The sequence below is a fragment of the Brassica napus genome, chromosome C9 (assembly GCF_020379485.1).
Source record: "Brassica napus cultivar Da-Ae chromosome C9, Da-Ae, whole genome shotgun sequence".
NCBI lineage: Eukaryota > Viridiplantae > Streptophyta > Magnoliopsida > Brassicales > Brassicaceae > Brassica > Brassica napus.
The window spans coordinates 22,272,505-22,283,027 of record NC_063452.1 but is presented as its reverse complement, the minus strand read 5'-3'; the positions used below and the strand labels follow the sequence as shown (position 1 = coordinate 22,283,027).

The window sequence follows — 10,523 nt, the reverse complement described above, 5'->3', positions numbered from 1 at the left end:
ACATAATTTATGTAATCTCAACAGTACAAGTAACAAATTAAAAAGACAAACAAACAATAAGTTTCAGTGACACAGCAAGCAACACCATGAACTATATCAATCACATTACTAACACAGTTTAGTCCTTTATGAGTAAAAAACAGTGCATACACAGTTCATCGTCACAACTCTAACTCTATAACAATAAGAAACTTGAAAAACAATAATCAATCCAAAGACGCAAAATTCACGGCTACAATAACTCTAACAAATATTGAGACGAAACAAGAACTCTGTCCACAACTACGCGCTTGCGCGGAAGCAATGCGCCTAGTATATATAAGAATTATGTTATTTTTTAAAAAAAAATTTACTTTTGATAATTTTATTATATTAATTTTTAATCAATTATCTAATATAATATATAAATATAATATTATTAATATAAATTATATAAAAAATTATGGAGGGAAAAATCACTTTATGGATAGATAGATACATAGAAGGTCCTTAGTGATAGAAAGAGAAAATCCTCTCTACTTCTGCTTCCCTTTTTTGGGCCTTAAGTTTCTCTTCTTTTTAAAAGTCCTTTACTTTTACGAAGATAGAGCTTTAGTTTGGAAAATATCCCAGTTTCCCTTTGTCTTATTCTCTGAAAACTAAACACGTGTGTGGGGTTTCTGAAGAGTGATGAAATCTTGTGATATTGTTCTTTCTTTTCTGGATAGAGTTAAAAGTTGAAAGTCGGTTGTTTCCTGATTTTGGCTACTCGGTGATTTTGTCAGTTCAATCGGTCTCAGAGGTTTCAACTTTCTACAGTGGTGATGTCGATAGCTATGGATAAAGCTCTTATGGCTATGTCCTTGGAGGAAGAGGACGAGCCGTTCAATCTCCCTGATCTTCCAGAGTTTAGTTCGGTTGAAAGGAACTACCTTAGTCTTATTGGTAGAATTCTAAACCCAGACTGTCAAAAGATGCGAAGTTTGATCTTGGATATGCCAAGGAAATGGCAGAAGGTTGGTAAATGTAGAGGTGTTGCTCTATCAAGGGATAAGTTCCAATTTATCTTCGATAACGAGTATGATTTGCTTGATGTGTTGGACAAAGGAGTTCATACTTACAACGAATGGACCTTGGTGATTCAAAGATGGGTTGAGAATCCTCCTGAAGATTATTTGCAATATATTCCTCTTTGGGTTCAGATTCGTCAACTTCCAGTTAATTACTACACAGCTGAAGCTATTTCTTCTCTTGGAGATTTGGTTGGGAAGGTTGATGTAGTAGCCTTTGATCCTAATAAGGTTCAAGTTCAGAACTTTGTCAGAGTTAAAGTGTTTTTTGATGTCTCAAGACCTCTTCGTAAAGAAAAGGTGGTTAATTTACCGAAGGGTGGGTCTGCGACAATTATGTTTTCTTATGAAAGAATTCAAAAGCGCTGCTATGAGTGTCAGAGGTTGAACCATGAATGTGAGGTTTGCCCTTTATGGATTAGGAAAAGACAGTGGCAGGCAGATGATAGAAAAGCTTTTGGTTCGTTTATGAAGCCTATCAAACCTTTGGTCATTACCAATAATGATCCCTTATATGGCGTTCTTAAAGAGGAACAAGTTGGCATTAATCCTGCCACTGGAAGACCTAGAATAGCTGCAGATGTGTTGGAAGCGATGAGGCAATATCTTCTAGTGTCGAATGTTGACGAACGAAGAGTGCGGGAGGATAGAATAAAAAAATCTGTAGCTGAGGCTGAGGCTGATCAATAGCAAAAAATTCTCTTCTAAGTCTGGAGCCTATTCCTCAGATTACAAACAACTTGGATAAAGGAAAGGGGAGAGTGTTTGATTATGAGGATATCTGTTCGGAGTCGTCTCCTGTGGTTCTGGAGAACGTTGTTCATTCTCTTAAATTGATGGAATCTGCAATCAGAGCAGGCTCAGCAGATGATAGTAGAATGTTTATGGAATCAAGGAAATCTGGTAGTGCTTTTGACAGAATTGAAGATCAATTCAACCTGTACCAGTGTAGTTCGTCGGTTAAAAGAGACAGCTTGTCTATAGCTCACTCTTCCGGAACTATAACTGGTAATTGTGGTTCTTCTAGGAGAAGGCCGACCAGAAACAAAAGGATCCTAATTGCGAAGAAGGCAGGAAAGCCTAGTGGTAATGCAGAGAAAAAGCAAGGTTTGGATTTTGGAGTTATGGTTAAAAGGAAATCGGAAGAACTTGTTTTTGGTCCATCTAAAGTCGCAAAGCGCACTTCAAATGAGGTGACCCCGAATGAGGGATCGCCTGAATCCTGATGAGCCTTATCAGCTGGAATTGTCAAGGCATTGGACGGTCTGATGGTTTGACAATTCCCCGTCTTGAGGAAATGCGTGAAAAACATTTTCCCGAGATGCTTTTTCTTATGGAGACTTTAAAATCTAGAGATGTTTTGGTGGATCTTCAGGAATGGCTTGGTTATGATAGGGTGTATACAGTAGAACCAGTTGGTAGAAGTGGAGGTTTGGCTTTATTTTGGAAAAGTTCTGTTAAAGTAGATTTTCTGGTTGTAAATAAAAACCTCCTTGATATGCAAGTTCAGTTTGGGGCCTTGAACTTTTTTGTTTCATGTATATATGGAGCACCTATAATGAAGCATAGAGTTTATCTTTGGGAAAAGATTTCTCGTATTGGTGTTTTGAGGAAAGACAGATGGTGTATGTTAGGTGATTTTAATGATATCCTACATAATGAAGAAAAGATAGGCGGTCCTAGAAGAAGTGATATATCATTTCAGCCCTTTGTGAATATGATCAATGCTTGTGAGATGACGGAACTTCCAAGTCAAGGTAATACTTTTACTTGGGGAGGGGTTCGTTATGGGCAAGGAATTCAAAGTAGACTTGATAGGTGTTTTGGCAATAAAGAATGGTATAAGCAGTTTCCGGCTTCAAATCAAACGTTCATGGGTAAAAGAGGCTCGGATCATCGCCCAGTCTCAGTGAAATTGATGGATTCTCAGCAAGTATATAAGGGTCAATTTCGCTTGGAAACCTTCTGTTACGAGCTCGGTCTTCTCGGTTTCAGGCAGGCTGAAAGCAGTTAGAAAAGCTCTTAGCAAATGGAAAAAAAAGAACAATACTAACTCCAGTGATAAGATTCAGAATTTAGAGACGGCTTTGGAAGTAGAACAATCAGCTCAACTGCCAAACTTCAAGAGAATATATTGGCTTAAAAGAGATCTGGTTAAAGAGTATAGAGCTGAAGAACTTTATTGGAGACTAAGGTCTAAAGAATTTTGGCTGAATGGAGGTGATAAAAATTCTAAATTCTTCCATGCCTTTGTAAATCCAGACGTGCTAGGAAGAGATTGGAGAAAATCTTGGATGAAAAAGGAGTTTTTCAATTTTCCGAAGCAGCAAAAGCACAGGTGGCTATTGATTATTTCAACAAGCTGTTTAAATCTTCTAATCCAGCCAGTTTTGAAGCCTTTTTCTCAAATTTTGCTCCAAAGGTGACAAATGATATGAATGCTCAGTTGTGCAAAGAGGTCACTAATGAGGAAATAGAAGAAGCTGTGTTTGCTATCAAAGCCTCAAGTGCCCCAGGTCCAGATGGAATGTCAGGTATGTTTTTTCATCACCATTGGGAGACGATTCAGGGCCAGATATTAGAAGAAGTGAAGCAATTTTTTGTCAGTGGTTGTATGCCAGTGGAATGGAATTATACCCATATTGGCTTGCTTCCTAAAATCCCTCATCCCACAGAAATGTGCAATCTCAGACCTATCAGTTTGTGTTCCGTAATGTACAAGATCATTTCAAAAATCTTGGTGAGAAGGTTACAACCGTTCCTTCAGGTTTTAGTAGAGGATACACAATATGCTTTTGTTTCAGAAAGACTCATATCATATAACATTTTAATTGCACATGAAGTGATTCATGGTCTAAAGAATCATCCTCAGGTTTCAAAGGATTTTATTGCTATCAAGTCAGACATGTCAAAAGCATATGATAGAGTGGAATGGGGATATCTCAGACAGTTGTTAAAGGCTTTGGGTTTCAGCGAGAAATGGATTTTATGGGTTATGGCTTGTGTCACTTCAGTGACTTTCTCAGTTCTTATTAATGATCAACCTCATGGTATGATCGTTCCTGAGCGTGGATTGCGTCAAGGAGACCCTCTCTCTCCTTTCCTGTTTGTTTTGTGCGCTGAAGGCTTATCACATCTGTTGAAACAAGCAGAACTAGAAGGAAAAGTGAAGGGTGTTAGTTTTGGAGAAGAAGGGCCTATCATCAGTCATTTACTGTTTGCTGATGATAGTTTGTTTATGTGTAAAGCAGATGAAGATCATTGTAACCATTTAAAGGCAATTCTGAGGCGATATGAGAAAGCAACAGGACAGACCATAAATGTTGATAAATCTGCCATTACGTTTGGGAAGAAAGTTGATGAAGGTAAGAAAAAGAAGATTCAAGATATTTTTGGTATTTATAAAGAAGGAGGAACTAGTTCTTACCTTGGATTACCTGAATGTTTTGAGGGCTCTGTTGTGGAAATCCTTAATTACATTAAGGATAAGATGAAAGATAGGATGTCAGGATGGTATGCAAGGATGTTATCCCAAGGAGGAAAAGATGTATTAATCAAATTTGTTGCCTTAGCCATGCCAATATATGCGATGAGTTGTTTTAGATTACCTAAAACGACTTGCCAGAATCTCACTTCAGCCATGTCGCAGTTTTGGTGGCAATCTTCAGAACATGCGAGGAAAATTAACTGGGTTAGCTGGAAAAGTTATGTTTATCGAAAGATTTAGGAGGTTTAGGGTTTAAAGATATTGAGCTCTTCAATCAAGCTCTCTTGGCCAAGCAAGCTTGGAGATTGCTAAACTTTCCTAATTCTCTGCTAGCAAGATTGTTGAAAAGTCGTTATTTTCCTCATGGTGACTTTCTAAAAGCTGTGACAGGAGTTAAACCTTCTCTTGGTTGGAAGAGTATTCTTCATGGAAGAGAATTGGTGGAAAAAGGTATTTCTAGAAGGATAGGGGATAGAAAATCGTCGTTCGTATGGACTGACCCATGGATGGAAGATGAAGATGGGTCTATGAGAGCTCCTTGGAGAAAGAATTACTTCTTTGATTCAATGTTAAAAGTCAAGGATATCATCAATGCTGATGGTAATCAATGGAACTATGATAAACTTCAGGAGCTTTTTTATCCACAAGACATTAAGCAGATTTTAAAATTTCCTCCAGTTAAAAGTCGCTCTAATTTTTGGATTTGGAAGTTTAACAAGAGTGGTGATTTTTCAGTGAAATCGGCCTTTTGGTTGGTGAATCAATATGACAAGGAATCTGTGTTGGAAGCAAAAGCTTTGCCTTCCTTAAATCCCTTGAAACAGCAGGTTTGGAAAATTTCTTCTGAACCAAAGATTAAAAATTTTCTATGGAAGGCTTTAAGTTCTGCTTTGCCGGTGGATGAAGGTTTTAGTAGGAGAGGAATGAAAGCAGAGGAATTTTGCCAGATTTGTGGCTCTTTTCAGGAAACAATAAATCATGTTCTGTTTTCTTGTGAATCAGCTAGACAAGTCTGGGCTTTGTCTAATATTCCTTATCCAAGGCATGGTTTTGATTCGGAGTCTGTATTTGCCAATATGAAATATCTTCTGCAGCTGATTAAATTGGAAGGAAGGGAGTATAAGCAAAGAAGAGCAATCCCATGGCTTATGTGGAACATTTGGATAGACAGAAACAAATTTTTATTTGAAGGTTTGGTTCCTAATGCATTGGGTGTTGTTCAGAGGAGTTTGGAAGAAGCTGAGAATTGGTTTCAGGCTCAAGCTTGTGATACGCAGGAAGAGGATCAACAAAAGAAAATGGAGGTGGCTCGCAAGAAAGGTTGGAAGTGTCCCCTCCCGGAGTGGAAGAAGTGTAATATTGGATTCTGTTGGTCAAAAAAGGAGAAAATGGTTGGAGCTGCGTGGGTGTTAAGAGATGAAAGAGGAGTGGTTATCCTACATAGTAGGAGACTTTTTTCTCAGATGGAGAATTTGGATCATGCAAAGTTTTCAGTGTTATCTTGGGCCATTGAAAGCTTGGCCTTTCATCGTCAAGTTAAGGTGGTGTTTGCTTTTTATGATCTTTCGGTGGTGGAAATGATAAACAATCCCATTAGATGGCCTGCGTTTAGTCATGTTTCATCGGCCTTGCTTGCGATTTTATCTACGATTAAGGAATGAAAATTAGTTTTTGAGTTTCAGGTAGCTAATAGAGGAGTTTTTCTCATTGCTCAAAGTGTTCTTCATCCTTCTTTTGCTCAATCGTATGTTGCTTGTGGCCCTCCCTTGTGGTTATACGAGCTCTTTGACGTTGAGAGAACACTTACCTCTTTGTAGCTTTGGTTGATGGAGACCTTTTCGTTGATCGGAGAACTGTTGGTTGTTTTTGGTTTAGGTCCTTGTGTTGGTTTTACAGATAGCCTTTTAAGTTCTTAAATGATTATGTTTCTTGCTTTGGATGGTAAGGCTGTTTGTATATGAAACTCGTCAAAGTAATATAATATCATCAGTTGACTTAAAAAAAAGATTAGATACATAGAAGATCAATTATGCAATAAATTTATATTTTAGTTTACAAATTCAAAAGGGGAGAAAACAAAAAGTGGAGATCAATCAGGTGAATCTACTCTCTACGCCCAGAGAGACCAGACCACGCGATTCTCGATCGACCGTGCGAGCCGGAGCCGCCGCCGATTTGAATTGGAATCGCGAAGGGAGTAATTGCTATGTATAGTTGAAGTGGAGAGAAGATAAATGATGGAAGTGGAAGGATCCAACACTTGGATGAATCGTTCTCCTCAATCATCCTTCGTACGATCCAAAGGTGAGATTCTTGATTAAATCCTCTCTTTCTAGGGTTTCCGAAGATTAAATCCTTCGATTTTGGTGCCGATTGTTTGACCATTTCGAGCTTCGTTACTGAATCGTTGCAGTTTTGTAGATTCATTTCATCAAATTTCAAAGCTTTTTAAAAAACTGAGCATTGAGTAACTGTTTGTGTGTGTGTTTTCTGGCAGCTTTGTATCAGTTCAAGCAGCAGAAGCTCCCAGCTTGTAAGCCAGTCTTAACACCAACGTCGGTTAGTAACATGTACTCTTGTGATTCTTCTTTGATAAAAAAAATCCAAAGCTCTAATGCTTTGAAACGTTTATGTCTTGCAGGTTATAACAGTGTTTATGTTGATGGGTTTTGTTTTCATTCCCATTGGCTTCGTTACTCTCCGTGCTTCTCGTGATGTAAGTCGAAAACCTTTTGATCGATCTCTTTTGTTTCTTTGAGATTGTAAGTTCTGGAGCTAACTTTTATAGTTCCTTCAATTCAATGGCAGGCTATTGAAATTGTAGACCGGTATGATGTTGAGTGCATTCCTGAAGAATATAGAACCAACAAACTCTCATACATTACAGATTCATCCATCCTTAAGAACTGTACTCGTTACTTAAAGGTACTACTACCTTTCTGCTTCCATTGATTCCCCCAGTCAAAAGGGTATCTTCATTGTTACATTCTTTGATTTTGTATGCGTCATTGTAGGTACAAAAGTTTATGAAAGCTCCTATTTTTATCTACTACCAGCTTGATAACTACTATCAAAACCACCGCCGGTAACTAACAAGATCCCTTATGTCATTATCAGTTAACTGATGATGAGAAAGTCTGTCATTTTGCAATGATAATCATTGTTTTTCAGGTATGTAAAGAGTAGAAGTGATCAACAGCTGTTACATGGACAAGAGTATACCCACACAAGTGCTTGTGAACCCGAGGAGTCATCTAATGGTCTCCCCATTGTCCCTTGTGGGTTAATAGCTTGGAGTATGTTCAATGATACATTTACCTTTGCTCGTGAAAGCGCAAAACTGAAGGTTAGCCGGAGTAACATTGCCTGGAAGAGTGACCGTGAGCACAAGTTTGGAAAGGATGTCTATCCTTTCAATTTCCAGAACGGATCTTTGATTGGTGGAGCTAAGTTGGATCCAAAAGTTCCAGTATGCATGCTTAACCACTACACTAATATTTTACCCATAAAAACATCTTAAATCATATTTTTGAGCTTAGGAGACTTGGTTTACTTTGCAGCTAAGTGACCAAGAGGACTTTATTGTGTGGATGCGAGCAGCTGCTCTACTAAGCTTCAGGAAACTATACGGAAGAATCGAAGAGGACTTAGAACCAGGGAACGTTGTTGTGGTGAATTTGATGAACAATTACAACACTTATAGCTTTAGTGGGCAGAAGAAGCTTATTCTCTCCACGTCAAGTTGGTTAGGAGGAAGAAACGATTTTCTCGGCCTCACATATCTCGTCGTTGGTGCCTCTTCCATCGTCATATCCATCATCTTCATGTTGCTCCATTTGAAAAATCCGAGGTAAAAAGAGACAATCTCTTGTAGACAAATGCTATTTTTTTTTGTTTCAGTTGCTTATTAAATGCATCATTTTCAATCTCAGGCCTTATGGAGACAATTCTTGGAACAAGAAAAGCCTTTCGAGTTGAGAAACTGTTACATTCTTTCTCTAACATATTCCGATTCCAGGTTCATATATACATTACTCAAGAGCCTGTATATGTGATCATATAGATATAGGGAGAGTATAGAACCATTCTATGAGCCTCTGTTTTCTCTTTCGACGTTCGGTTTTTGGGCTCTAAGGATAATTGTTTGACCCTTTTTAAGTCATGTGATGGGTTTATTTGGGTACTATCTGTTTTTAGAGTTTCTAAAGTTAGCAAATGTAACAAAAGTATGTTAGAGAATGCATCGTTGGCGATCTGCAAACCGTACATTTTTGTTCTTACATATCCCGAAAAACATTCATGTTTTCTTCTCATTTTCCATAATTGTCACCTCTAGTCTCTCTATTTAACCTCTCTCCCTTTGTCTCCTCTACTTCATATGCACCTCTAAGTTCTCCTATTCAAAGATCTTTCAATCACTAAGTCAATATCACCTGTCAGTCTTCCTCTGCCCTAGAAACTAAACCCTCGTTTTCCTAATACTGCATAAGGAACAAAAAAATGGCCAAGGGAATGAGGTTTGTTCAAACATGGGGAGAGGTATCACCCAGGCTTATCGTTTCTAACAAGAAACAACAACAGCAATTCTCAAATTTCCCAAAGCTTGAGACGATTGCTGAAGAAGGATGCTGCGTTGATAGTTTTGGTGTCAGGGCGCCCAAGCGGATTGTCATCTTTCTTCCTCTTGTACTCTCAGTGATTTTGTACATGGTGTTGCACAAGAGTATCAAAGATTCTTGATTTCTCATTTTTTAGTTATTAAGTCTTTTTTTTATGTGTTATGGTGAGAAGAATTCTCTGATGGTTTTGTTAATGACAGACAATCTATATGAATTTAGGTCGGGAAAGAGAAGTAGTTTTAATAATTTAATCGCATTTTATTTTGGGCAAATCTCCAAAATAGCATCTTTCTAAGTTTATATCACAAAAATAGCATTCAAAAACTAAAATGACCAAAATAGCACTTTTCTAAGTTTATCTTTTCAAAATTTCAATTATTTTATTTTTCAAAATTTGAAATCTTATCCCCAAAACCTCATTTATTAATTCTAAACCCTAAACCCTAAACCCTAAACCCTAAACCCTAAACCTTAAACCCTAAACTCTAAACCCTAAACCCTAAACTCTAAACCCTAAACCCTAAACCCTAAACTCTAAACCCTAAACCCTAAACCCTAAATCCTAAACCTCACCCTTTAACTCTAAACCCTAAGTTTGTGACTTTTGATAAAACATTAAGTGCTATTTTTGTGACTTTTGACCTTGAGTGCTAGTTTGGGAACAAAAACTTGATTTAGTGCTATTTTTGTCTTTTTCTCTTTTATTTTATCTTTTACTATATTTTTAATATGTTAGTTGCATCTTGCATGTAGTGGAATCATTTTTATCAATGTTTTTTAAACCGGTAGCTTGACCAGAATTTTTTTTGAGTCATAGATCAAATATGGTTCGACCGGGTTTTCAACTGAATTTAATATAATTTAATCGTACAATAAAAAGAAAAATCTAATTTCTTTATTAGTTATATTCGGTACACGGTACAAATATAATTAAATTTAGTTATTTAGTAATAATTATGTAATAAGTTGATGTATAAACCAAATGAAAATTAATTATTAAATTGATATTTTGATTTTGAATATTTATCACTGTGAATTATGAAAATTTTAAAATGAATATAAAAGAATTTACAGTTTTTATTTGTATGATTTAAAAGACAAAAACAATTAAAATTAATTTTTGATAGCAAATTACAAACAAACCATTTTAATAACCCTGACCCAGATATATTTGGTTCATGGTTTAATCTAATTTGGCCGTCGGTTCGATCCGGTTTAAAGACATTGCTTTTTATAAAAACCCTGAAAATGATTAATGTTATGAATAGTAAAAAATAGTGGAATCATTATTTTCAAAATGCGAAACTGTAAACAAATAGTATACTGCCATGTCTTTTTAAATATATACTGGAGCTTGATCCGTACGTT

The 10,523-nt window shown here is 36.9% G+C and overlaps 3 protein-coding genes across 4 annotated transcripts; all 3 read left to right on the top strand.

Moving 5' to 3' along the window:
* Nucleotides 1-815: 815 nt before the first annotated feature.
* Nucleotides 816-2,275, top strand: LOC106363405. The gene is made up of 2 exons (XM_013803150.1): nucleotides 816-1,685; nucleotides 1,778-2,275. The coding sequence occupies exons 1-2, from the start codon at nucleotides 816-818 to the stop codon at nucleotides 2,273-2,275; spliced, it is 1,368 nt and encodes a 455-aa protein (XP_013658604.1).
* Nucleotides 2,276-2,607: 332 nt separating this feature from the next.
* On the top strand, nucleotides 2,608-6,197 carry LOC106363406. Its single transcript, XM_013803151.2, has 5 exons — nucleotides 2,608-2,806; nucleotides 3,045-3,243; nucleotides 3,312-3,583; nucleotides 3,893-4,414; nucleotides 4,771-6,197. Exons 1-5 carry the CDS (start codon nucleotides 2,608-2,610, stop codon nucleotides 6,195-6,197), a joined length of 2,619 nt encoding a protein of 872 aa, XP_013658605.2.
* A 336-nt stretch (nucleotides 6,198-6,533) lies between these two features.
* On the top strand, nucleotides 6,534-9,315 carry LOC106367637 (putative ALA-interacting subunit 2). 2 transcript variants are annotated; one of them, XM_048767143.1, is made up of 9 exons: nucleotides 6,534-6,840; nucleotides 7,034-7,095; nucleotides 7,178-7,252; nucleotides 7,345-7,461; nucleotides 7,551-7,621; nucleotides 7,708-8,005; nucleotides 8,097-8,386; nucleotides 8,469-8,554; nucleotides 9,027-9,315. In XM_048767143.1, the coding sequence occupies exons 1-8, from the start codon at nucleotides 6,771-6,773 to the stop codon at nucleotides 8,512-8,514; spliced, it is 1,029 nt and encodes a 342-aa protein (XP_048623100.1). In that variant the 5' UTR covers nucleotides 6,534-6,770; the 3' UTR covers nucleotides 8,515-8,554; nucleotides 9,027-9,315. The 2 variants fall into 2 exon arrangements, with proteins under 2 accessions (XP_048623100.1, XP_013662907.2); XM_013807453.3 differs by lacking the exon at nucleotides 9,027-9,315 and having other exon boundaries at nucleotides 8,469-8,849.
* Nucleotides 9,316-10,523: the final 1,208 nt, after the last annotated feature.

Excerpts from the sequence above, each read along its gene's own strand:
- LOC106363405 (XM_013803150.1), top strand. The coding sequence starts at position 816 with ATGGATAAAGCTCTTATGGCTATGTCCTTGGAGGAAGAGGACGAGCCG. Across the intron at positions 1,686-1,777 it reads CGAATGTTGACGAACGAAGA|ATTACAAACAACTTGGATAA; the intron begins GTGCGGGAGGAT and ends CCTATTCCTCAG.
- LOC106363406 (XM_013803151.2), top strand. The coding sequence starts at position 2,608 with ATGAAGCATAGAGTTTATCTTTGGGAAAAGATTTCTCGTATTGGTGTT. Across the intron at positions 3,244-3,311 it reads GAACTTTATTGGAGACTAAG|ACGTGCTAGGAAGAGATTGG; the intron begins GTCTAAAGAATT and ends TTGTAAATCCAG. Across the intron at positions 4,415-4,770 it reads TGGGAAGAAAGTTGATGAAG|ATTTAGGAGGTTTAGGGTTT; the intron begins GTAAGAAAAAGA and ends GTTTATCGAAAG.
- LOC106367637 (XM_048767143.1), top strand. The coding sequence starts at position 6,771 with ATGATGGAAGTGGAAGGATCCAACACTTGGATGAATCGTTCTCCTCAA. Across the intron at positions 7,096-7,177 it reads CAGTCTTAACACCAACGTCG|GTTATAACAGTGTTTATGTT; the intron begins GTTAGTAACATG and ends TATGTCTTGCAG. Across the intron at positions 8,387-8,468 it reads CTCCATTTGAAAAATCCGAG|GCCTTATGGAGACAATTCTT; the intron begins GTAAAAAGAGAC and ends TTTCAATCTCAG.